The 22338-nt window shown below is 46.9% G+C and overlaps 1 protein-coding gene across 1 annotated transcript in view; it reads right to left on the bottom strand.

Moving 5' to 3' along the window:
- The window catches only part of LOC144125880 (transport and Golgi organization protein 2 homolog), a 52859-nt gene extending 31496 nt beyond the window's left edge, over positions 1 to 21363 (bottom strand). Inside the window, exon 1 of the mRNA XM_077659657.1 lies at positions 21050 to 21363. Within this exon, the coding sequence (XP_077515783.1) occupies positions 21050 to 21191 (142 nt within the window). The 5' untranslated portion in view covers positions 21192 to 21363. The remainder of the gene's footprint in view (positions 1 to 21049) is intronic.
- Between the last annotated feature and the right edge of the window lie 975 nt (positions 21364 to 22338).

Genomic DNA, 22338 nt, shown 5'->3' with positions numbered 1-22338 from the left:
GTAGTGGAGGGCTCCGGAATAATTTCGACCACCTGGGGATCTTTAACGTGCACTGATATCGCACAGCACACGGGCGCCTCAGCGTTTTTCCTCCATAAAAACGCAGCCGCCGCGGAAAGGTGAATATGTTATCGGGAGCCTTCCGCTGCAGCGCCTCTTTCTCGCTTTCTTCTCTAACTATCCCCTTCTTTCCTTCCCTCACGGCGCGGTTCGGGTGTCCACCGAGATATATGTGAGACAGTTACTGCGTCATTCCCTTTCCTCAAAACCAATTTCCATTTTTTTTCATCGGTCCGAACCCCTGTCGCAAGTCTCACAAAGCATGCAATTGGAGGTGCATATGTCATTGGCCCGAACCCCTGTCTCAAGATGGCCTCCAACTTGACTAAAATATGTAAGCTATATACAAAGATAAATGCTGTGACATCACCCTAATGCTGTGTGACGAACGGTTGCTCAAAATTTTGGTGAATGTATTCGGGAAAACTGCCACCACATCCGCTCCTCAGTTCAAAGTTATATGAAGCGCACGCCGAACAAGCTTCGGTGGATAGTGAACGTTTCTTCATAGACATCGCGCGTTGCGCTAAGGATGCAGCGCAAAAGGAATGACAGACACCGACGGGAAAGCTTTATGTTTTGCAAGTTAGCTTTAGACGCAGCTGGGCTGCTACTCATGGCGCTACCACACTCTCACTTGATAACAATAAAAGAAAAACGACTACTTCAGCTTCGGTGCATTTAACGTCCGAAAATTCAGTACAGGAATGTAATACGATTCTTGAAAAATCTCGAGCGAAACGCTGTGCAGAGCGGCCATAGGCTAATGCACTTTTAAGTGCGGTGTCATCACTCTTAGTGCGGACGCCATGTCCAACATTCTTGGACAGAAATTTTGAATATTAGGAAATCGTAAGGTATTGTTTGTAAATATTGTAGGTAATCGTACAAAGTTCTGATGTGTAGCAAAATCTTTCAAACTTTTTCCATCGATCGCATGGAGCAGTTAAGTAAGCCATAGAAAACCAATGGGGAACGCTTTTGACTACAGCAAAAACGTTAATAGCAAAAAAAAATGAAAGCATGTCGAAGGGAGATCTGCGGATATATGGATTGTTATAGTGAACTCATACAATATGAAAAAATTACGTTAATAATAATAATAATAATTGGTTTTGGGGGAAGGAAATGGCGCAGTATGTCTCATATATCGGCGGACGGACACCTGAACCGTGCCGTGAGGGAAGGGATAAAGGAGGGAGTGAAAAGAAAGAGGTGCCGTAGTGGAGGGCTCCGGAATAATTTTGGCCACCTGGGGATCTTTAACGTGCACTGACATCGCACAGCACACGGGCGCCTTAGCGTTCTGCCTCCATAAAAACGCAGGCGCCGCGGTCAGGTTCGAGCCCGGGTACTGCGGATCAGTAGCCGATCGCCCTAACCACTGAGCCACCGCGGCGGGTGAAAAAATTACGTTCATAAACTTTTTCCCGTTCAAAAATGCTTTTGTCTACTATTGTTGGTCACTGCGTGTAACTACCTGACGAAGAACAGACGGGACGTCAAGCCCGTGTGTTCGAGGAATGCACACAGGCTCACCAAAGTTCGCTCACGAGTGCGCGCACTGCCCTGCGGCGACAATAGCGTCTTGATGGAGTCTGGTAGTATGCTTGCGGCCTATAGGGCGCTGGGAATACTACCAGACTCCATCAAGACGCTATTGTGGTCGCAGGGCAGTGCGCGCACTCGTGAGAGAACCTTGATGAGCCTCTGTGCATTCCTCGAACACACGGGCTTGACATCCCGTCTGTTCTCCGCCAGGTAATTACACGCAGTGACCGAACGCTCCGCGAGTTCTACCTTTAACGATTAATAACTGGACGCCCCACTCCAGTTTGAGCCAACACAGTACTGTGCGCGTGTGTTTTAATTCCTATAAAATGAACTAATCACGCGCACAACCTGGACACATTTCTTATTGTGTAAATAGTTTGTACATATTACTTCTCCCCCTATCCTCTCTTCCTGTCCCCTTACCTCTTTCATTTCATTTCTCCATTCTGCCTGCTATCCTTTATTTCCGCCGCCCCAGCTCAGGTGCTTCAGTATCGATGGCAGATGCCGGGGCTAGCAAAAATCTTTTCCTTCCTTTTTACTATTATTTTAATAAATACCACTACCACCACCACCACCATTGTTGGGTATGCACTGAAGTGATGTCATTCTGTTCCTCCTGACACTGTTGCGGAAATCGCGACAAATCGACACACACACACACAGTTCCGGTATCAATTACAGAGAGCTCAAATAGCCGAACTGCATCGAGTGAGTAATTGGTAATTGGTTTGGTTGCTGGGGAAAGGAAATGGCGCAGTATCTGTCACATCTCGGCGGACACCTGAATGCTTTATCATGAACTAACCACGCGCGCAACCTGTACATATTTCTTATTGTGTAAATAGCCTTTGTGTATATTAAATCTCCCCCCTATCCTCTCTTCCTGTCCCCTCACCTCTTTCATTTCATTTCTCCATTCTGCCTGCTATCCTTCATTTCCGCTTCTTCAGCTCAGGTGCTTCAGTATCGATGGCAGATGCCGGGGCTAGCAAAAATCTTTTCCTTCCTTTTTATTACTTTTTAATAAACCACACAACTACTACTACTACTACTATTACTACTACTACTATGACTACTACTACTACAAATGAATGGCGCCGTAAGGGAAGGGATAAAGGACAGAGAGAGAGAATAAGCTTTATTAATATACAGTAATTACGAGGGTGGTTCACTCAGGTCCGGGTAACCATTGGCGAATACGGCCCACCAGGCCTGACCGATCAGCTGGCGCTGAAGGGGGAGCTCTGTGCGAGCCAGCTTTGCCTCCCACTGCTCATGGCTGGGTTCCTGTAAGCTGAGCACTTTACGTTGCTCGCGGCAGTTCCAAACCATGTGGAGGATCTCTGAAATCTCTCCGCAGTCCGGGCATGCCCTTGTTGGGTATTGCGCGGGCCAAATCTTATTGTGTCGAGCTAAGTTTGATAGTGTGCGGGCTTGCATGTTTCGCCGTATATAGTGGCTTCCTGACGAGTTGGGTCTCATTGAGTGTGTGTGTGTGTGTGTGTGTGTGTGCGGGGGGGGGGGGGTAGCTGCGTATTTCCTGGGACTGAGTCGGTGGTAGTCTCCTCACCTCTTTCATTTCCTTTCTCCATTCTGCCTGGTGTGCTTTATTTCCGCTGCCCCAGCTCAGGTGCTTCAGTATCGATGGCAGATGCCGGGGCTAGCAAAAATATTTTCCTTCCTTTTTACTATTATTTTTAATAAAACCACTGCCACCACCACCATTTCGCCATGTATGTTATTGGAGACGAATGTTCGGAGGAGGTGAATGGCGACGGGGCTCGGAATGTATGGCCTCGAGCTATCCTGTCAGCCGCCTCATTGCCCTCTATGAGGGACTGAAAGAAGAAAGGAAGAAAGAGGTGCCTAAGTGGAGGGCCCTGGAATAATTTCGAACACCTGGGGACCTTTAACGTGCGCTGACATCGCACAGCACACGGGCGCCTCAGAGTTTCGCCTCCATAAAACCGCAGCCGCCGCAGTCGGGTTTAGCCCGCCGCGGTGGCTCAGTGGTTAGGGCGCTCGACTGCTGATCCGGAGTTCCCGGGTTCGAACCCGACCGCGGCGGCTGCGTTTTTATGGAGGAAAAACGCTAAGGCGCCCGTGTGCTGTGCGATGTCAGTGCACGTTAAAGATCCCCAGGTGGTAGAAATTATTCCAGAGCCCTCCACTACGGCACCTCTTCTTCCTTTCTTCTTTCACTTCCTCCTTTATCCCTTCCCTTACGGCGCGGTTGAGGTGTCCAACGATATATGAGACAGATACTGCGGCATTTCCTTTCCTCAAAAACCAATTAATAACAGTCGGGTTCGAACCCGGGAACTCCGGATCAGTAGCTGAGCGCCCTAACCACTGAGCCACCGCGGCGGGTAGCGAGTGAGTGAAAGGCTGATTTTGGGCAGCACCCATCGTATTCTTAATAGTCGTTCCCGGGATTGCCCAACACTCTCGTGTCTTTGCATATGTCTCGACTGGTAGCTTGCTCTGTGGTTGAGGCCATATACGTGTCTAGTCTAAAGCGCTAATACGAAACTCGACGCTCTATTGAGCTTTTATTTTTCAATTACACGAAAATATTTTCCACAAAAAATTCAAAGCTGCACAGCGTCGAAATTGTTCCGGAGCCCTCCACTACGGCACCTCTTCTTCCTTTATTCTTTCACTCCCTCCTTTATCCCTTCCCTTACGGCGCGGCTCAGGTGTCCGCCGATATGTGACAGATACTGCGCCATTTCCTTTCCCCAAAAAACCAATTATAACCAATTATTATACAGCGTCGATGCGTAGAGCCGAGTGGCTTGATTTCGGCCACAGCTTTGCGCTTCCTCAACTATTCGTGCTTTCCGGCGCTTTATCACACATCTTTCTTAAATTCGCACATTCGCACATCTTTTCCTAAAGCATCGGGAAGCTCAAGCACTGCGCGCACTAGACATCCGTGGATGACGGCACAGTATGGAAGGACTTGTATCCGCACAAAATTGGAAAGGAAAAGAGGCACGAACAACCCGCGTGTGGATTCCGAGAATACACGCACTTCAATCACGGACGCACTCGTGTTCTGCCGGGAAGACACGAAGCCCGTCTCGGCGACGCGAAAGAGCGACGCGAAAATGAGGTTATGAGCTGCCGACGCCAAATCAAACGCTCGCCCCGATGAATGCTCGCGTGAGACTCCGCGCGAAGGTCGGCCACTCATCGGAGGCGGGTGGAGTGTTAGCTTTGTTTCCCAGCTGAGTTCTTTTTGTCGATTCCTTGTCGGGTGCCGCAGACGCGGTATTTGTTCCATCTGGTACGGAGAAGGCCCGATTGTGACCTTGAAGGAGGCGGAAGCCGCCGCGGAATTCGGCTGTCACTTTCCGTCTGTGGCGTCCCCGGTATTTTCCAGAATGTACTATTTGCCCACGCACTGCCCCGGTACTTAAGCTAGCCGCCTTCTTTCGTTTTAAGTCGGTGAGACGAAATGAGGAAATCATTCTGCCCGCGTGCCCCCTCGGCAAATAAGGTTTGATCCAACTGCATCCGTGGGCTGCGCTGCAGGCTTAATCAGGCCTCCCGGGAGAACATTTCAAAGGAAATGTCCATTTCCTTCAACGTCAATCATGCTGTCGGCGAAGGTAGAGGAGAAAATATAAACCTTTAAGCGTTCTAATGTAAACTCGCACCCGTCCGATTCTATTGATTAAAAGCCCCACCATGAAGTTTCGTTTTGTCAATAGTATGTACACTCGCGACGGCTCGAAATAGCAGTTGAAATGGTAGTCAGCGAAGTGGAAATTAGACGAAACGTTATGAGTTCGAAGTGCATTATTCTGGTCACCATTATATTTTAAATATTTCTGCGCAATTTGACGCCCCTAGTGGCGCATCACATGCTTGCTGGCGTCTCATGGCGTGACGGCATATCTTCTACTATACGACTCTTCGCATCCCATTAACCGCTAATATACATATCCGTACTTAATAGCTGGCAGCTGTTGAAGGCGGTTTCACATTCTTCACAACAGTTCATGAAATACGGCAAACCGTAAGGAACGTCAGCTAGACACCGTGGCACCTTAAAATATGAAAGCGCAAAAAAAAAAAGGCCGTCACTAAGGCTTATGGACTTCCGCACTGTCTTTCGCTGGTGTCGTGCTTTCAAAATACAGGAAAGAAAACATTTGACTAGAGCAGTCGAAATTTGCTTCTTTATCGCTGTTCGTATTGATGCAACATAAATACATGGCCCAATGCGATCTGTGCATTTTCGCCCAGTAGCTTCTACGGACTACTAGTTTCCATAATAACGAGACATAAATGCAGTGAAAAGTTTGGCCCCCAGAAAAATTGTTCATAATTCGAGTCGTCCTTCTTTCGGTGCAAGACTGACTTTACTCGGCAACAGTGGAACAGGCAAGGAAAATGGTCATAGCACAAAGATAATGCGTATTTCGCAACAACGGAAGCCGCATAATGAACAGCTGGGAAGGATTCAGACGTGAACACCGCCATGTGTTTTTGTTCAAGTGCGCTGGGTGGAATCTATTGGTACCCGTACGGTGAATTACGTCTCACAGGACCGCTCAAGTAGCAATGTGAATTACGCTATAGTTTCTCACTCTAGAAGAGCGAAAAAAAGGCAAGGACGTGTGTTCTCTTCATATGCGGCATTTTCTTTTTGTTCCATCGGGTCAGCACGTTTATAGGTGGCTGAAGATGTGTCTTATTAAAAAAATTAATGTGGATTAGCTAAGCCAATCCAGGATATACAAATCGAAAGATGTCGGCGTTCACTGTGTTCGTTGGCGTTGGCGTTGCTAATGTTCTAGAAGGCGATTTCTTTAAGGAAAGGAAGGGCGCATAAGTGGCTCCCTGGATATGCGGACGGCTCATTCGTGCTTGTATACATGGGCGGTGGTGAGAGAGAGATGTGGCCTGAATGCATTAGCGCTGACAGCGTTGTGGCTGACATGTGGCACTGCAGCAATAGCTAGGCCGCAGTGTTCATTTGGTGATCAATCTCTCGCGATCAACCATTAACTGCATGCCACCTCCCAGTGTGGCAGGGAGGGTACGCTGCCTATCCAGTGTGTAGAACGCAATCAAAGTAGGCTTTTGCAGTTGGACACCAACGCCTCGTACATGAAAGTGAGATTGAGGTCTCCCCTGACCCACGGAGCCGGTTTGGCGCCTTTCCTTTCGTGCAGATGAGCGGCCTTTGCAGTTTTTAACGCCAATGAACTCTATGAACGCCGTCGGCTCACTCGTTTTTTTTTGTTTTTGAGGAAAGGAAATGGCACAGTAACCGTCTCACATATCTCGGTGGACACCATAACTGCGCCGTAAAGGAACGGATAAAGGAGGGAGGGAAAGAAGAGAGAGAAAACTGAAAATTTAAAGTTGAATTTTGAGGAAAGGCGTGGCGGTGCGCAGCGGCGGAACACCTGTGGCTCGGTGCTACTAGTGGCGCATGCGCAGTAGTGACTAGGGAGAGAGAGAGAGAAATATCCGAGACGAGGCGCGCGCTGTGACGTCATGTGCCTCCTCGGAGGACCGCCACGTCGAAATCGCAAGTTCGCGGCCAGTAAAGCTTTTGCTTTAAAATTCAATAGGCAGGAAATTGCTGCTCGCCTTGGGGCAAGTGAGGAATCTGCATGAATATTTATAATCTTGATATAGTCAAGAGGGAGTGGGCTCCCTCTTCGTTACTTTATTTTCCAGTGAGTGGTAAGTTACGGCGAATGATTTATGTTTTCGAAAATCGACCTTGTTTTCAAGGCAGCCACCTTCAAAGAGCGTACAAATCACTTTTTACTGTACCGGTCGTTTTATGCCAATCGAACAGTAACTCGTTCAGTTCAGAATGTTGTAGCACTACAATCGAAAAGTTTCGTGCAGTTTCGGTAAATTAAGGCCATTAAATTATGCTAATTCAAGTCAAGGTAACGAGAACAATGCATCACCTGCTCAAATAGACCTGCGACAGCACAGACTGATGTTTCAATCACTGATACGCTCTTTTTGTTCCACTTATGCCAGAATTTATGGGTTCATTTCTATTACACTCACGGTGACCATGAGTGTGGTGGTAAAAATCACGCTGGCAAGGACGCGGAAAGCTGAAAATATTTTTTTAGAAATTACTTTTTGTTGTTTTTCAAATGCTGCTTAGGTAGGACATTAGTTACGCATTCTACATGGAGCGCATCTGTGTACTGATATCATATCGGCAATGACTTCTTAATTGTCTCCTTCAGTCGTCTCCCATTTGTTTAAAGAAAGTTTTGTCATCATTGTCTCTTGCTATTATACGCGCTACATCGGCCGGACAATCCCTAATGAGCAAAATTCATCTCAGCATGTGCGTACATCTCTTTTGCACCAGCATCCGACTGTTTCTTCTTACGTTGGAGAGATGCCCTAGCCTCAATCGCAAAAACGTAACAAAAACACCACAGTTTTCAAGAAGTATCCCTCTTCCATGCCCCTGCTTATTATCCCAGCGGAGCTAGACACGCCGACCATGTGGCATACAGGAAGGACGAGGAAGGGCTTGCATGCAGCTATTATGCAACGCAGTCCAAGCGGAGCGCCCTTGCACAATCGCTTTCTCCGACTGGCAGGATCCTGTACGCAAGCGCACTCGACCAAGGCCGACGTGCCGAGCGCAGTACTGCACAAGTGTTTAGAAATGTAAATCTGTATTTACAGGATCTGTAGTAATTGCCGTGCACAAGGGGTGACAGATAACGCAGGGTCAGCAAACGGTTATACTTGGATGCCTCAGGCAATTAATTAGGCGCTAATTTTCGTCTTTTTTGTGTGTGTTAATAATAACAATTGGTTTTTGGGGAAAGGAAATGACGCAGTATCTGTCTCATACATCTTTGGACACCTGAACCGCGCCGTAAGGGAAGGGATAAAGGAGGGAGTGAAAGAAGAGAGAGGTGCCGTAGTGGAGGGCTCCGGAATAATTTCGACCACCTGGGGATCTTTAACGTGCACTGACATCGCACAGCACACGGGCGCCTTAGCGTTTTTCCTCCATAAAAACGCAGCCGCCGCGGTCGGGTGCGTTTTTATGGAGGAAAAACGCTAAGGCGCCCGTGTGCTGAAAATAACTCTCATTGCGAAGACAGAGAATTGACACTGCACGAGTCATGCAGCTGAATGTCCAATGTCAATAGGAGATCCTAGCTGTGCAGACTGATAGTGACGACGGCGTTCAAATAATCAATTGATTGGTTTATGTTGGAGGTTAATTTTCAACATTGCTCTCTTGACGTATATGATTATGCATTGATGGCCGGAGCAGATCTTGCCAAGACGCGATTCCAAGCAAAAGAGATGTGTGAAAATACCTCTACTGCTGTCCTCGCTAGTCATACTAAGAATTCATGGATAGCCTGAAACTATAAATGCGAATAAAAAAGAAAACGAGAGATTTTCTTAGGGCCTGTTGCCTCCGTGGTCGCCTTGGCTTGACCAAGAAAAAAAAAGGTTTTGGGGGAGAGGAAATGGCGCAGTATCTGTCTCACATCTCGGCGGACACCTGAACCGCGCCGTAAGGGGAGAGGTAGAGGAGGGACTGAGAGAAAAAAGGAAGAAAGAAGTGGCGTAGTGGAGGGCTCCGGAATACCTTTTCACTTTGCGGCAGCGTTATATGCATAGTCAACAGCGCCCGCTTGCTACGTCCAACGCGTGAAAGGTTCACAATATTTTCCTTTTATCATCTCGTGTTGCTTAAAGCGTCAGCCTGCCAGCGCCCGGTTTACTTCAGCGAAAAATTCCGTATTTCACACCAAAGGCCGCGACACCACGAGCGCTATATTCCCCCCGCTTAGGTCGCTAATACGGTGACCAGCACCAGCACATGTTCGCGAAATCGTGGCTTGAATGAAACTACAGGCTAGCGAGCGCATCAGCTCGTCCTAGTCCTAGTCACTTCGCCGTTAAGGTCCGAAGCGTTGTGCAGAGGAACCCGTACGGACGTAGGTTTGCTTTAAATCCACTCCACAGCACTGCAGATCTGGGGTGCTTTCATTCTGCTGCCATCAAGGGGTGGTTAAAGGACCAAGGAACACCTAGTTTTAGTTCGTGTTTTCTACTCTCAAATGATGAGTTAGACATTTGAATGCACATATCAACGCGTGGTATCGCCTATACGACCGGCAAATAATTTATCATTGAGTTTCTCCTTGATGCTGCTTCGGTTTCGGTTTTATCAACCGAACGATGACTGTGACGCGTAGCTGGTGTTTAGGTCACATGAGGCACGATAAAAACTGCAATTTATTGCTGATACGTAGTTTTAATTCACTATAATGCTTAAGCCAGGCTGCTTCAAGAGCTGGAATGAAAACAAACACAGTATAGGAGTTATATTGCCTTTTTATTCATACCTCACGTGACGTAAATACTAACCACACGTCACAGCCACCGTTAGGTTGATGAAACCTAATTCAGTTATTCAGCGGTCGTAGTCGAATATCGCGAGGTAATCCATGTATACTAACGTCTAACGTATAATTGAAAGAAGAAAATACTTCTTTAAGCTGAAAATTAGTTACGGAGCAGCTGTAACATTCGCCGAGGAACGCAATGGCTTGTCCAGGTGAACCGTGCTCGACGACGATAATAATAATAATAATAATAATAATAACAATAATAATAATAATAATAATAATAATAATAATAATAATAATAATAATAATAATAATAATAATAATAATAATAATAATAATAATAATAATAATAATAATAATAATTGCTTTTGGGGGAAAGTAAATGGCGCAGTATCTGTCTCATATATCGTTGGACACCTGTACCGCGCCGTAAGGGAAGGGATAAAGGAGGGAGTGAAAGAAGAAAGGAAGAAGAGGAGTCGTAGTGGAGGGCTCCGGAATAATTTCGACCACCTGGGGATCTTTTAACGTGCACTGACATCGAACAGCACACGGGCGCCTTAGCGTTTTGCCTCCATAAAAACGCAGCCGCCGTGGTCGGATTCGAACCCGAGAACTCCGGATCAGTAGCCGAGCGCGCTAACCACTGAGCCACCGCGGCGGGTCTATATTTTGTCGACGACGACAAAATATCATTTTCTACCGCGACGAAATATGAATAAGAAAAAAAAACAGCAAAAGTAATGAATGCAGTGAGGGTGCGGTTATGTGAAGAAACGCCATGCGCGCAGGCGGAAAGTTCGGCAAACAATGTTCGTCACGCACAAGCACGCTACCGCATGTCTAAGTGACAAGACCTGAGGCACGGAATAAGACGATTAGGGGTAAGGAAGGAGAGGGCGCCGAGAAAGGCCTCTGAATAGTAGCACTTCCGGCCTTGCCATCACTCTTGTCCGGTAAAAGGTTACTGTCATGTTTCAAAAAGCGTCCGGGGATTCAACAGGTGGAGCTGGGGTTGTGAGCAGCAGCAGCAGCAGCCTGTATTTATGGTTACAGTCGGCAGCGGCTTTGGCAGCAAGCGCCCAGCACGTTGTATTCGCCTTGCTCCTCTTTGGAAGGCGTTTCGACGGGCCGAAAACGTTTTGCTCGCTATGTGTCACCCTTTCAGTTCAAATTGTGCCGACACTGACGAATCAGTCGCCGCCGGTTCAGGAGGCGTGAAGAAAGGTCTACATCAACCCACCCGTTTTCTACATTTTCTTTTAAACAACAGTGCAAGAATTGCAGACTTGAGTGTTCGAAATTTCGCCCGTCGACAAACGCTGTCGAACGAAGCTTTCCGGGTTTTTTTTTTATGACTTCGCTTCTGGCACTTTAAAATAGTCTAACGCTTCGCGTTTTTACTGGCAATTTCTTGTTTTTCTCATATGCGTCCTCCTCGGTTTTCTCTGGGTTGTCAGGAACTGCCTGTTCCATCGTCAAGGCATTTATTATTTTCTTTGTTGCCGGGCTTTATAGGCTTTATCCAGTACTCTTTCTACTCCAACACTATCAAATGCATATTGCGGCACAAGATTTTTATTAAGAGCCTGTTCTTCTGCACTCATTTACCCCTGTTGATAGTTTCCATCCTGCGGTCTCCCTAATGACTGTATGCAGGTTAGAAATGTAACGTCTTCTAACTAAATAATGGCGTTATTTTACAAAGAGAAAACTGTGTTAAGTTCTTAAACGAATAGCCATATGAATATATCTGAGTAGAAAGGAGGATGGTGGTTCTTTTATTAATTTTCAACGCTGAATACACATGATGAGCTTGGGCTCATCAACGCAGGTCGCTTTCCGCACGCTGCCGTCGCTCTGTGGGCAGCTTTGAACGCACGCGTGAGGGTTTAACATTTTCAAAATGGTGATGCATTATCAGTGACAACGCCGGCATACACCACTACAGCGTAATACCGATTAATATGCTTTGGTATAAAGCGCGACAGGTCGGTAGTATACAACATGAATAGACAGCAGTTAGTAATAATTGACCGTGGTTCGCGGCGCCATGTATTACTTCGCTGACCAAACAAAGCAATAAACTGCATCAGACTTTTGGTGTTTGACTATACAAAACAAGTGAGAAACATCAAAAAATTCCTAAGCTTACCAGTTCGTCTGGTGGTAGCTTTTTGTTCAGGTAACAAGAAAAACCTTTAATAATAATAATAATTGGTTTTTTGGGGGAAAGGAAATGGCGCAGTATCTGTCTCATATATCGTTGCACACCTGAACCGCGCCGTAAGGGAAGGGATAAAGGAGGGAGTGAAAGAAGAAAGGAAGAAGAGGTGCCGTAGTGGAGGGCTCCGGAATAATTTCGACCACCTGGGGATCTTTAACGTGCACTGACATCGCACAGCACACGGGCGCCTCAGCGTTTTTCCTCCATAAAAACGCAGCCGCCGCGGTCGGGTTCGAACCCGGGAAAAACTTTTACAGTGGGCTACTTTTTTGTCACGGAGGATCATCTGTGTGGCGGTCACTGCAGACTCAAGTTGCATCCGACTATACTTCTGACCTGACCATATGTGTGCGGCTTTTCACGCGTACGTCAGCGGACTCAGAGGGTTCTCTAAAGACCAGAAATCTCAGCATCTTAAAACAGATGCTTGGGCGCGTAACTTTGCAAATGTTAGATCAACGAACCTGCGCTTCGTCATATACAAGGCCGTGGGCTATTTTGCAAAGCTGAGCAGCTGACTGTCTGCTTAAATGAACCAATCTTTTCTGTACCCTGAAATATTTTTTTTATTTTTTTACAGCCATTGCCTTGCATATCTATGGCGTAATTTGCTAAACCATCAAGTCCCTTTATTCCATGTGTGCCTGCATAGAGCATCTTTAAAAGGGAAGCATGCGGCTGTTGGGACACTGCAAACCATATTGGGCGCCAGTGGCCTCACTTCTGTGGCTTGGACACTCAGTATGGTTTCAGAGTTTCCGCTACAGCAACACAGCTATTTATAATTTATGGCCGGAACTTGCGCATAACGCAACTTCATGCATGAGCCGTGTTTCGTAACTACCCTTTACACCGATTTATTTATTTTGCCTGTTTGCCATTAACTAGCCCTCACATTCGCGCCCTCATGTCACTGTACTCGCGCTCATCTTACAGACGGTGGCATATTTGACATGTATGTCAAATCTGCCTCGAACCGATCGAAATTCTTCTGTGGAGCACTAGCACAAGCGACGGCGGGCACCTGACCATAAGCGACAAGATACGCATTGCGATGAAGCACAAGCGTAGAGTAATTGCGTCCTAAAAAGACACCAAGCTGTGGCTATTTCATCGACCACAGTGCACTGACATCTACCTAGGATTAGGCAGCGTAACTCGTATATCACATACGTACATCGCTTCATTTACTTATCTAGAGGTCGTGCCGCTCAAATGTTGTAGACTAGATTGAGTGTCGTCACCATTGGCCGTTTGTGCATCGAGATGCTTAGCATTCGCGCCACCCCCTAGTAGGCGCACACTCACTCTGCAGTCGTTTTAAAGTGACGATCGTGCAGCTATAGTCACACTAGTCGCAGTCATGCATGTCAGACGGTAGCGCAATACTCGATTCACTTGGACTTCGCTTCTTCAGCTCATTAGCGTCACTCAAGTGGCGAACTACCGTAGTGCCACAACCAGACATGTCACGTGAACCGATGACCGCTGAAAGTCGTCGCATTAGTGACGCTAATCCAAAAGTATCCAACAATTTTGACGAGCCTCGTTAGTTTGGCTGCAGGTTTGCTTTCCTGCATAGCCGCCGTTTGCCTCAGGAAGCGGGTTCTTCAGGAGCATATGCATGGCACCGGGTTTCCGCGTATCCTCTACTGATGCACGCACGTTGCAGCACGCTGGTGTGGGACATTTCTGGTTCCCTCGCAGAATTTGAAATTAAAACAAAAGAGTGATGTCACGAGGGAGCAGTTCTTTGCACGCCTCACAAGGGGCGAACGCTCGGAGTACGCGAGAACTTAAGACGTCGTTTTGATCCGAATGCTTGCTGCGACAGTTTATTCAATTTGAGCTCATTAGAACATTACTGTGAATACAATTCCGACTTGCTCAATGAGGCTATAGGAGGAAGAACTGTGCAACACATGGTCGGCTTTATTTTCACGTATATATATATATATATATATATATATATATATATATATATATATATATATATATATATATATATTAGCAGACAAGTTAAAGGAAATGAGGGGCCCGTTTGACAAATTTATGAAGGGAGCCAACAGTCACCGAAACCAAGGTGCATAGGGGAACGTTAGCTTTTTTTTTTAATGTGTTATGCTTATCAGTGGGATAATAATACTTAGATTAATAAATCGCTTAAAGAAAATTACTTATAAAGCAGCAGAAAAAACAACCACACCGCCGGTGGGATCCGAACCCACGACCTCCGAATATCGCGTCTGGTGCTCTTACCAACTGAGCTACGGCGACGGCTGTCCAATCTGCTGCTTACACCCAGTAAACATAAATACCCACGAGAGCAGCAGATTGGACAGCCGTCGCCGTAGCTCAGTTGGTAAGAGCACCGGACGCGATATTCGGAGGTCGTGGGTTCGGATCCCACCGGCGGCGTGGTTGTTTTTTTCTGCTGCTTTATAAGTAATTTTCTTTAAGCGATTTATTAATCTAAGTATTATTATCCCACTGATAAGCATAACACATTAAAAAAAAAGCTAACGTTCCCCTATGCACCTTGGTTTCGGTGACTGTTGGCTCCCTTCATATATATATATATATATATATATATATATATATATATATATATATATATATATATATATATATATATATATATATATATATATATATATATATATATATATATATATATATATATATATATATATATATATATATATATATATATATATATATATATATATATATATATATATATATATATATGACGTGCCTCTACGGCAGAAGAATTGCCAGCAGTATAGCGCAAGACTGTTCCGTCAGTATCTGGTAATGACGTCATCCCCTCAGCAGCTAGCAATGTCGTCCTCTCAAACCACATTAGTCGGAAAAAGTTTGCTAAATAAATCCTGGCCGCTCTCGCGCTCGGAAATTACACGTACGTTAGAATTAGGCTCTCGTTTGGTTGTGCGTAAATTCGTAGTTTTCGTTTCATCATTACCACGAAGAAGAAAAAAAAGCTGAAATTTTGTGCTGTGAAGAAACTGAAGCTTCGAATTTCTCGTCTATTCCAATATTGTGAGCTCTTCCGGGAGACTGAATTATTGAAGCTAGTGCCACTCGACTTGTGGTTGCACCTGACGATCTCCTTCTTTCCAGCTTAGAACCGCCGCTACCAGTCGCCGCGCCCCTCAGCGTCGTCTGCCGACAATGAAACCCAAATCGCCTTTTCAAAATCGTTTTCGGAGCACAAATGACAGAGCGCGCAGCGATTTCCGTCGCATTAAAGTAAAGTGCCTTTACGAGCCTTGATTATTAAGACAATGCGGTCGCTCCGATTTCCTTGCGCCCAAACAACATCGGCCCGAAAGGAGGGCATCGGAGCATGAACAAAAAGAGACGCGTGCCGACAGCGGCCTTCCGTCGCGTGACCGAAGGTCGGCGCGTCTGGCACCGCGGCGGTTCCTCCGCATCGGTGCGCGCCGTGCCGCCCGAAGCGCGTTGGCGACGGACGCGAGAGGGAGATTATCTCTCCGCCTTTGGGGTCTTTGTGTCCGAAATGTGGCGCTTCATAATAGCTCTATAGTGAGCCCAATTTTGCATTCTTACGCCGAATATAATGCCTAAAAGCACAAAAGCGAAGCTATATATGGACGGCGTGGAAAACAGTTAGAGAGGGGAACGCGCGTGGCTTTAAAGGCCACGTAATCGTAATTTCTTTTCTTTTTTTGCGCACACACTGCACGAAGCGCGGGACCATAGCCAGCTGTGCCTCAATGTATGCAAGGACGCGTTCATTATGTGATTTCGCCCTTTGTTTCAGTCGCCGCTGGATTCTGTGCGAAAGGTTACGGTCGTATTGCGCACTCAGAGCTTTAGACATACTTGAAAAAGTACAGCATACATACAGACCTACATTCCTACGTAACCTCATAACAATATTTGAGTACTAAGGGACCTCGCGGATGTCTCAAGTGCGAGTGAAGTCTACACAACATACACTTGCGTTAATACGAGCGACAGAAAAGCAAGGTGTCGATATCAACGGTATTCTAATAAAAATGGCGAGGTGCAAAGACACTGAAACCTATGCAGCGCCAGCTGCAACTTGCATCGTGTCTGAAAGCCATTATCCCTTAACAAAGTATACTGACGGGAAGTTTGAATGGTCTTCATTCAAACTGCTATAATTGTTTTTTGTATTCTTAGAGTTCACAATATTTTTTAACTATTCTGAAAAGCCGGACCTGCACATTTGTGTGGGTTCATTCTCCAGTATTAAGGATGTAGTTTTTTTCATGTTTTACTTTATTCTTACTATAAGATCAGTAGCCGAGCGCCCTAACCACTGAGCCACCGCGGCGGGTATTTTTATGGATTTTTATGGCTCAAGGGCGTCTATGGCCAAAGAGCGCCACGGCACAAGCTATTTTTCGATTACTCAAGGTGGGGTCAAAGACCCTTTTCCAAGCATTTGAGTCCTTACTAGCCGAGCACCAGGCCAGGGGAAAGTTTGTAGCCATTGTATCACAGGTGGGTACCCGGTGGCACTGGGGATTGAACCCCGCACCTCCCGCATGCGAGGCGGATGCTCAACCACTCGGCCACCGCTGCGCTATTCTTACTCTAGGAAGATACTTTCTTCTTTAAAGCGCAGGATGTTAAACGAGGCGGAACGAATAACTTCGGAAAAGGTAATAAAATTGAAAAGCGAAATGTGTATAAAAAAGTATCGGTTCACTGTGGTTGTTTATTAAATATTTAAGACTCGTCATTATCATTAAACCAGATACTAAAACATCAAAGTATAAGCTGAGTTACCGAGCTGTTGCTCAAGGAGCGATCACGCGCGCTCCCCGAAGCCGGTAGCTTGGCCCTCTTGGTTTGTGTGTGTTAGCTGTTTTCGGGGCTCCTCGAGAAATCGCCATCCCGGCGCCGCCGAAATGCGTTTGTTTTGAGACAAACCCGGCAGATGGCGGCAACGACGGTTAACCGGCAGTGAGGAGGGCCGTCCTTGTAAGGTCGCGCTCGGGCCGCAAGACGCGGCCGACGCGCGGACCCCTGGGGTTTCGAGAAGGGGTCACGTGTACATTTATTGCTTTTAACGGCGGACCGCGGGACGGGCCGGACGCCTCGGAGCGGGCAGCAGAAATGGGGAGCGCGACCAGGGCTGTGCGCGCGGTTCGGACTGGGTGTTCGGTTTCTCTGAGCTTTCACTGGCGGTTTTAGTAATTTTGTGTCTGTGTGCTGTAAGCAAGCGGAAATGCGCAACATATTCGTGGAATTCGCGTGGTGAGCACAACGTGAGCACAGGCGTGCTATTGGCTGCTTCAGTTTGAACGAAGTTCTCCTGATTGATTCTGAGAAGCGCGTTTTCTATTGGTTACAAAAAGGGTCCCCAGAATGCTGGGCGAAGAGATTTAAGGGCGAATTTTTGGCGCGAACGGAGAGACTGGAGGGCAGGTCGCCTGTGAGCGCCCGTGCAATAAAGAGATAGTGCCCCGAAGAAGTTGTCCAGTCTGTTCCGCAACGTGTCGCCGGATCACCGAACCATCAGAAGACTTCAAGATCAACACCATCGATCGGTCATCCATCAACTTCTCAAAATTAACTGTCCACATGGCACGGCGAACAGCACTGGATTCGTAGAACGCCGCGACAACGCAGAGTATTTGTTCAGATTTGAACTAACATTTAGAAAATTCATTTTTGTGGATGAGTATTGAACTATAGTTGAACGAACAATATGGTGGTAAGGAAGAAAAACTTTCTATTATCAATACCTTTAGTCCGGGACAGTAGAATGGAAGGGTATTAATCCAACTAGGTGGTGTCGGTGGTACTCAGCTTGATACGAACTACTGAACTACTGCATACGGAAAGCGATCGTTAACGTTATACAACATCTTCTCACGGATTTTCTGCAATTTATTCTTAGGGAAACCCGGTTGCATGGTAGGGCCGTCAAGAAAAAAATGTGCGGAAGTCAAACGCTTGCACAGCAGCCCTTGTGACACTACGATGCAGAGGAGACCCGAGACGTCGTCTTTCTGGGAATACCACCCGCGATATACGCGCGCTGCCCACGGGGGGCTCTTCGAAAGACGCGCCGAGACGTTCGCCACGAAGAATGCGGGCCCCATTGTCTTCCAGTTTTTTTTTTTTTCCTAGATTGCAATGAATGGCGCGCCTTCTCGTCGCGCATTTCTTCCCGCTTATCTCCGCATCACTTGGCTGACAGCCCGACGTACGGTTGCGGCGGCGGAAGCGCGCGCCCGTTGCTACCGTGTGCCACGGCTGAGTGAAAGGGGGTGCGCGAGAACATGTCGGGCCACGGTGGCCGCCACCGCTATGCGCGGACACGTCCGCTTTATTCGCGGTGTTATAGGCGCGTCTCCCATTGGAGAGAACCGTGTGTAGCGATTGCGGACAGGCCATTAGTTTATGCTCCATCTGCATCGTGTCGCATCGCTTTGAGGGTTAGTTTTTTATTTGTTTTTTCTTCTTCCAGGAAACGCTCCTGATTGAACCAACACTGTTCCCACTTCGCGTTGTCGATCAGTTCGTTCTCGCCCTGTCATCAATTAGCCGTTCTAGGTAGCTCAACTGGTAGAGTCACTGCCCCGGACAGCCGGTGGTCCCGGGTTTGAACCCCGGACCTGGAAAAAATTTTTTAATAATAATAATAATAATTGGTTTTTGGGGAAAGGAAATGGCGCAGTATCTGTCTCATATATCGGCGGACACCTGAACCGCGCCGTAAGGGAATGGATAAAGGAGGGAGTGAAAGAATAAATTTTTCTTCAACTGCGAAGTTTCTGAGAAAGCTGTGTAGCTTCTCTTTCTAGCCGTATGACTGGGCTTGGGCGGATGCCAGTGAGTAATTACTCCCGTATTACAAACACCGCCTATATAGACAAAGTTTCAACGATAAAAAAGAGGCAAGCAGTAGAAACCAAAGCACTTCATTGCACTGCAGTTACAAACGCGCAAAAAAAGATACTGGAACAATTGAATGCCTTTCGTACATCGCTGTGACCACCGCGATAGACTGCACCTAATCGGCTTTTGGATGGCAATGTAGCTAGAAAATGACCAAATTGCTGCCCCTGCTTAATAAGAGGCACACTTAGGTAACCAGCCCCTGAGAAAGGAGAAATCTGAGGTTTTCATGTGAGTGACGGAGATGGTGTAGGACACGAGGGGCTAAATATCCGAGAAGAGCAGTTTTCATAAAAAGCTGGACGACATGGTTCCCCTTGAACATTTATGCTATCTTAACACGCAGGTTTTGCATGAGGAATGGAGACATACTTTAAAGTAGGCGATAGGCAAAGAAGAAATAAAAGTAATGCTGCCGTACAGGAAGGGTGGCAGACAGCACTCTATAGCGAGGTGAAATATTAAGGAGTAATACACGAACGGTCATTGAAAAGCTCGAGACAAGCCTGTCCAAGAAAGGTGTCATTGTGCGTTACCTTGATTAAGAAAGCTTGAGGGGGTTTGCAGCGCACGGTGAACTGAACCCAATACGCGAGGGTTAACTCGAGAGCATATAATATACAAGGAAAGTTCAGAGTCCCGCTAGGAACGAGAAAACGCAATATGGACTCTATGTGCAATAACGTAAGATATATACATGGTTGCTATTAGTGCAGGAATGCTGCCATTGTCTGCACTGCTCAAGGTGTTTGAATTATCATGAATTGAATGATCGGAACATTGTTGACTTTGAACTTACCTTTTTTTTTTTTCGTGTGGGGAAATAATTTGTCAAATCTGTAGTTCTCTCACCATCCCGCAGCCCTTTCATGGCATTTTCGTCCCTGGTAATACGTTGCTCGCTTTCTGTGCCGACAATTTTTTTTTATATACCGGCTATAAGATTACCTCTCCCACCACTGCCGGCCTCTGAGCAGTTTATGGTGTATGTTGTGGAGGCGAAAAGATGAAGCAGATTTGGTACATTCCCAAAATGAAGTGAAGAATCCAGTCGGCAGATGTGTGTGCTTGTCTAAATTTTCACTCGTGAGTATCTCGCATCGTCTTGCTTCCGATGGACTCCTTATTGTGAGATATATCCTGAGGCGGAAGTTACAACTGAGAAATTGAAGCTCCGTGGCCTAAATGTTTTTTTTTTGAGCCTAGTTGGTACGATCGGCGATAATCTAAACGGCAAGAACAAAAGGCGTATAGTCGAGTGTACAGTGAAGTTCAGCATTTTCACCATATTCATAGTCTGAATAAAATGTGGCACTATAGCCTGAAGATGTGATTTCCAACATCTTCAGGCATCAGCTTCAGCAGAAGAGGCGTTCCAGCAGAAAAAAATTACGCATCCCCCCCCCCCCCCCCCCCCCAGCCACCCTCCTCGACATCAGCTTGCCTTCTTTTTTTACCTGCAAAACCTATTCGAGCGATGTTCATTTTTTTCAGTGAGTGTTCCGTGGGGCTCAGATAATGTAAAAAAAATAAAAAGGTTGGTGGATTGTATCTAGCTGTTCTCGTCGAAAATTGTCATCGCCGAGATTTAACACCTCAGGGTACGGTGCCCAGGGGAGCTGGCGTTCGTGTGCTATTTTATATCTATTATTGGTTCTGTTCGGTACCAAGAGATGTTAAGCGTACCTTAGGAACAATTTCGCGCGCATAAAAGTTGCCTCATGCGCGCCGCAATCGAGCTGAGAATTTCATGAGGGCTTTCGCGTGCCTGTTTCCTTCACTGCAAATGTTTCGCGAATTAAGAGATAAAAGCAACTCCATCTCTGGTACGTCTGGTGACACTAAAAGCCATCTAAGCAGGGATAAACGGAAAAGAACAGCTCCCACTTACGTCCGACGATCTGCGGGTTGCGCTCCCAGACGTGCACGCCGCTGGTGGGCCTGCCGAAAAACTCGTCCCGTACGCTTGCCATCACGAGCAGGTATTCGTCCGGCTTGGGATGAGGATTCACAAACAGGTACAGTAGGCACATCGTTGTCGTAGAGGGCGATCAGTCAGTCGAACGACGTCCTAGACGAACGGAGCAAACGAAAACGAGCACAGAGGCTGAGGCAGGCTGAGAAACGGAGGGGGGGTGCCCGGGACGATGCGCTTTCCAATGTCTTCTCCTTTGAACGCAGTGAGGCTGCGCGGCAGAGACGAATACCGGACGCACTTTCGGTTTCGAGACGGGCTCCCCTTTTTCTCTCTCCGACCCACTCTTCTCCTCGGCCCCCTGCGCGCGCGTCTGCCACTTTTGAAGCAGACGACAGCGCGTGACGTCACGGGCCAACAGGCCAATCGCGTAGCGGCGCGCTCAGTTTGTTCTGGCCAGCGCACGGCTGCCCTTGAGATGAAGAGCAGGGATGGGACGCGTGGCTCTCGAGCGTCCGACGCGGAGGCGAGATTTTGTTTGCTCGGTCTTTCTTTCCGGCTCGACACGCGCGAAATGTCTGCGAAATGGCATTTCAAGGTTAGCCAAGGAAGGGCACCTCTGCGGTCGTGGCTCAGTAGAGGGAAATGATTAGTGTTGCTCAGCGGTTCTTCAGACGTTATTTGCGTTGTACGGGCAGGCGCCCTAACCTCTGAGGCAAGCGAGGTGAAGTTCTCGCCTTCCAGCCTTTCCTTTCGCCATCGTCCTTGCTTCGCTCCGTAAAGAGAACGGAGAATAAAATACGGTGAAAAGCAGTCCAGTTATGTGTGCGACCTAAGAGCACATAAAGGCAGTGCTACTCGATTACAGCGAGAGGTATTAGTGGTACATCCTCCTCTGCAGCGTGACTTCGGTCATTACGCGATCACATGACCGCCCCCTGAAGGCAGCCGTAAAAGGAAAAAAAAAAACCAACCTGCCATAAATCTAACTTGAAATATTCTGATCCGTAGTCAGATGCGTTATGTTCCGTAGTTAGAAGGTTTAAAAAAAACAATTCTTAATATACAATATAGCAATGCATATCTTTGTTCCTTGTCATTCAAAAGTTTCATCCAGTGAATTCATACAATACCGCAGCCTACTATTGTAGTACTTCTTGCTGGGCGAGTTGGTGCATAGCTTTCTTGGTATGACGTTGCGCACACGACGAGACGAACATAGGAAGGAGTAGGACGACAGAAAGAGCGCAAACTATCAACTGACT

The sequence above is a fragment of the Amblyomma americanum genome, chromosome 3 (genome assembly GCF_052857255.1).
Source record: "Amblyomma americanum isolate KBUSLIRL-KWMA chromosome 3, ASM5285725v1, whole genome shotgun sequence".
Classification (NCBI taxonomy): Eukaryota; Metazoa; Arthropoda; class Arachnida; order Ixodida; family Ixodidae; genus Amblyomma; species Amblyomma americanum.
Note: the sequence above shows the minus strand (reverse complement) of the source record. Positions and strands in the feature narration are given on the sequence as shown.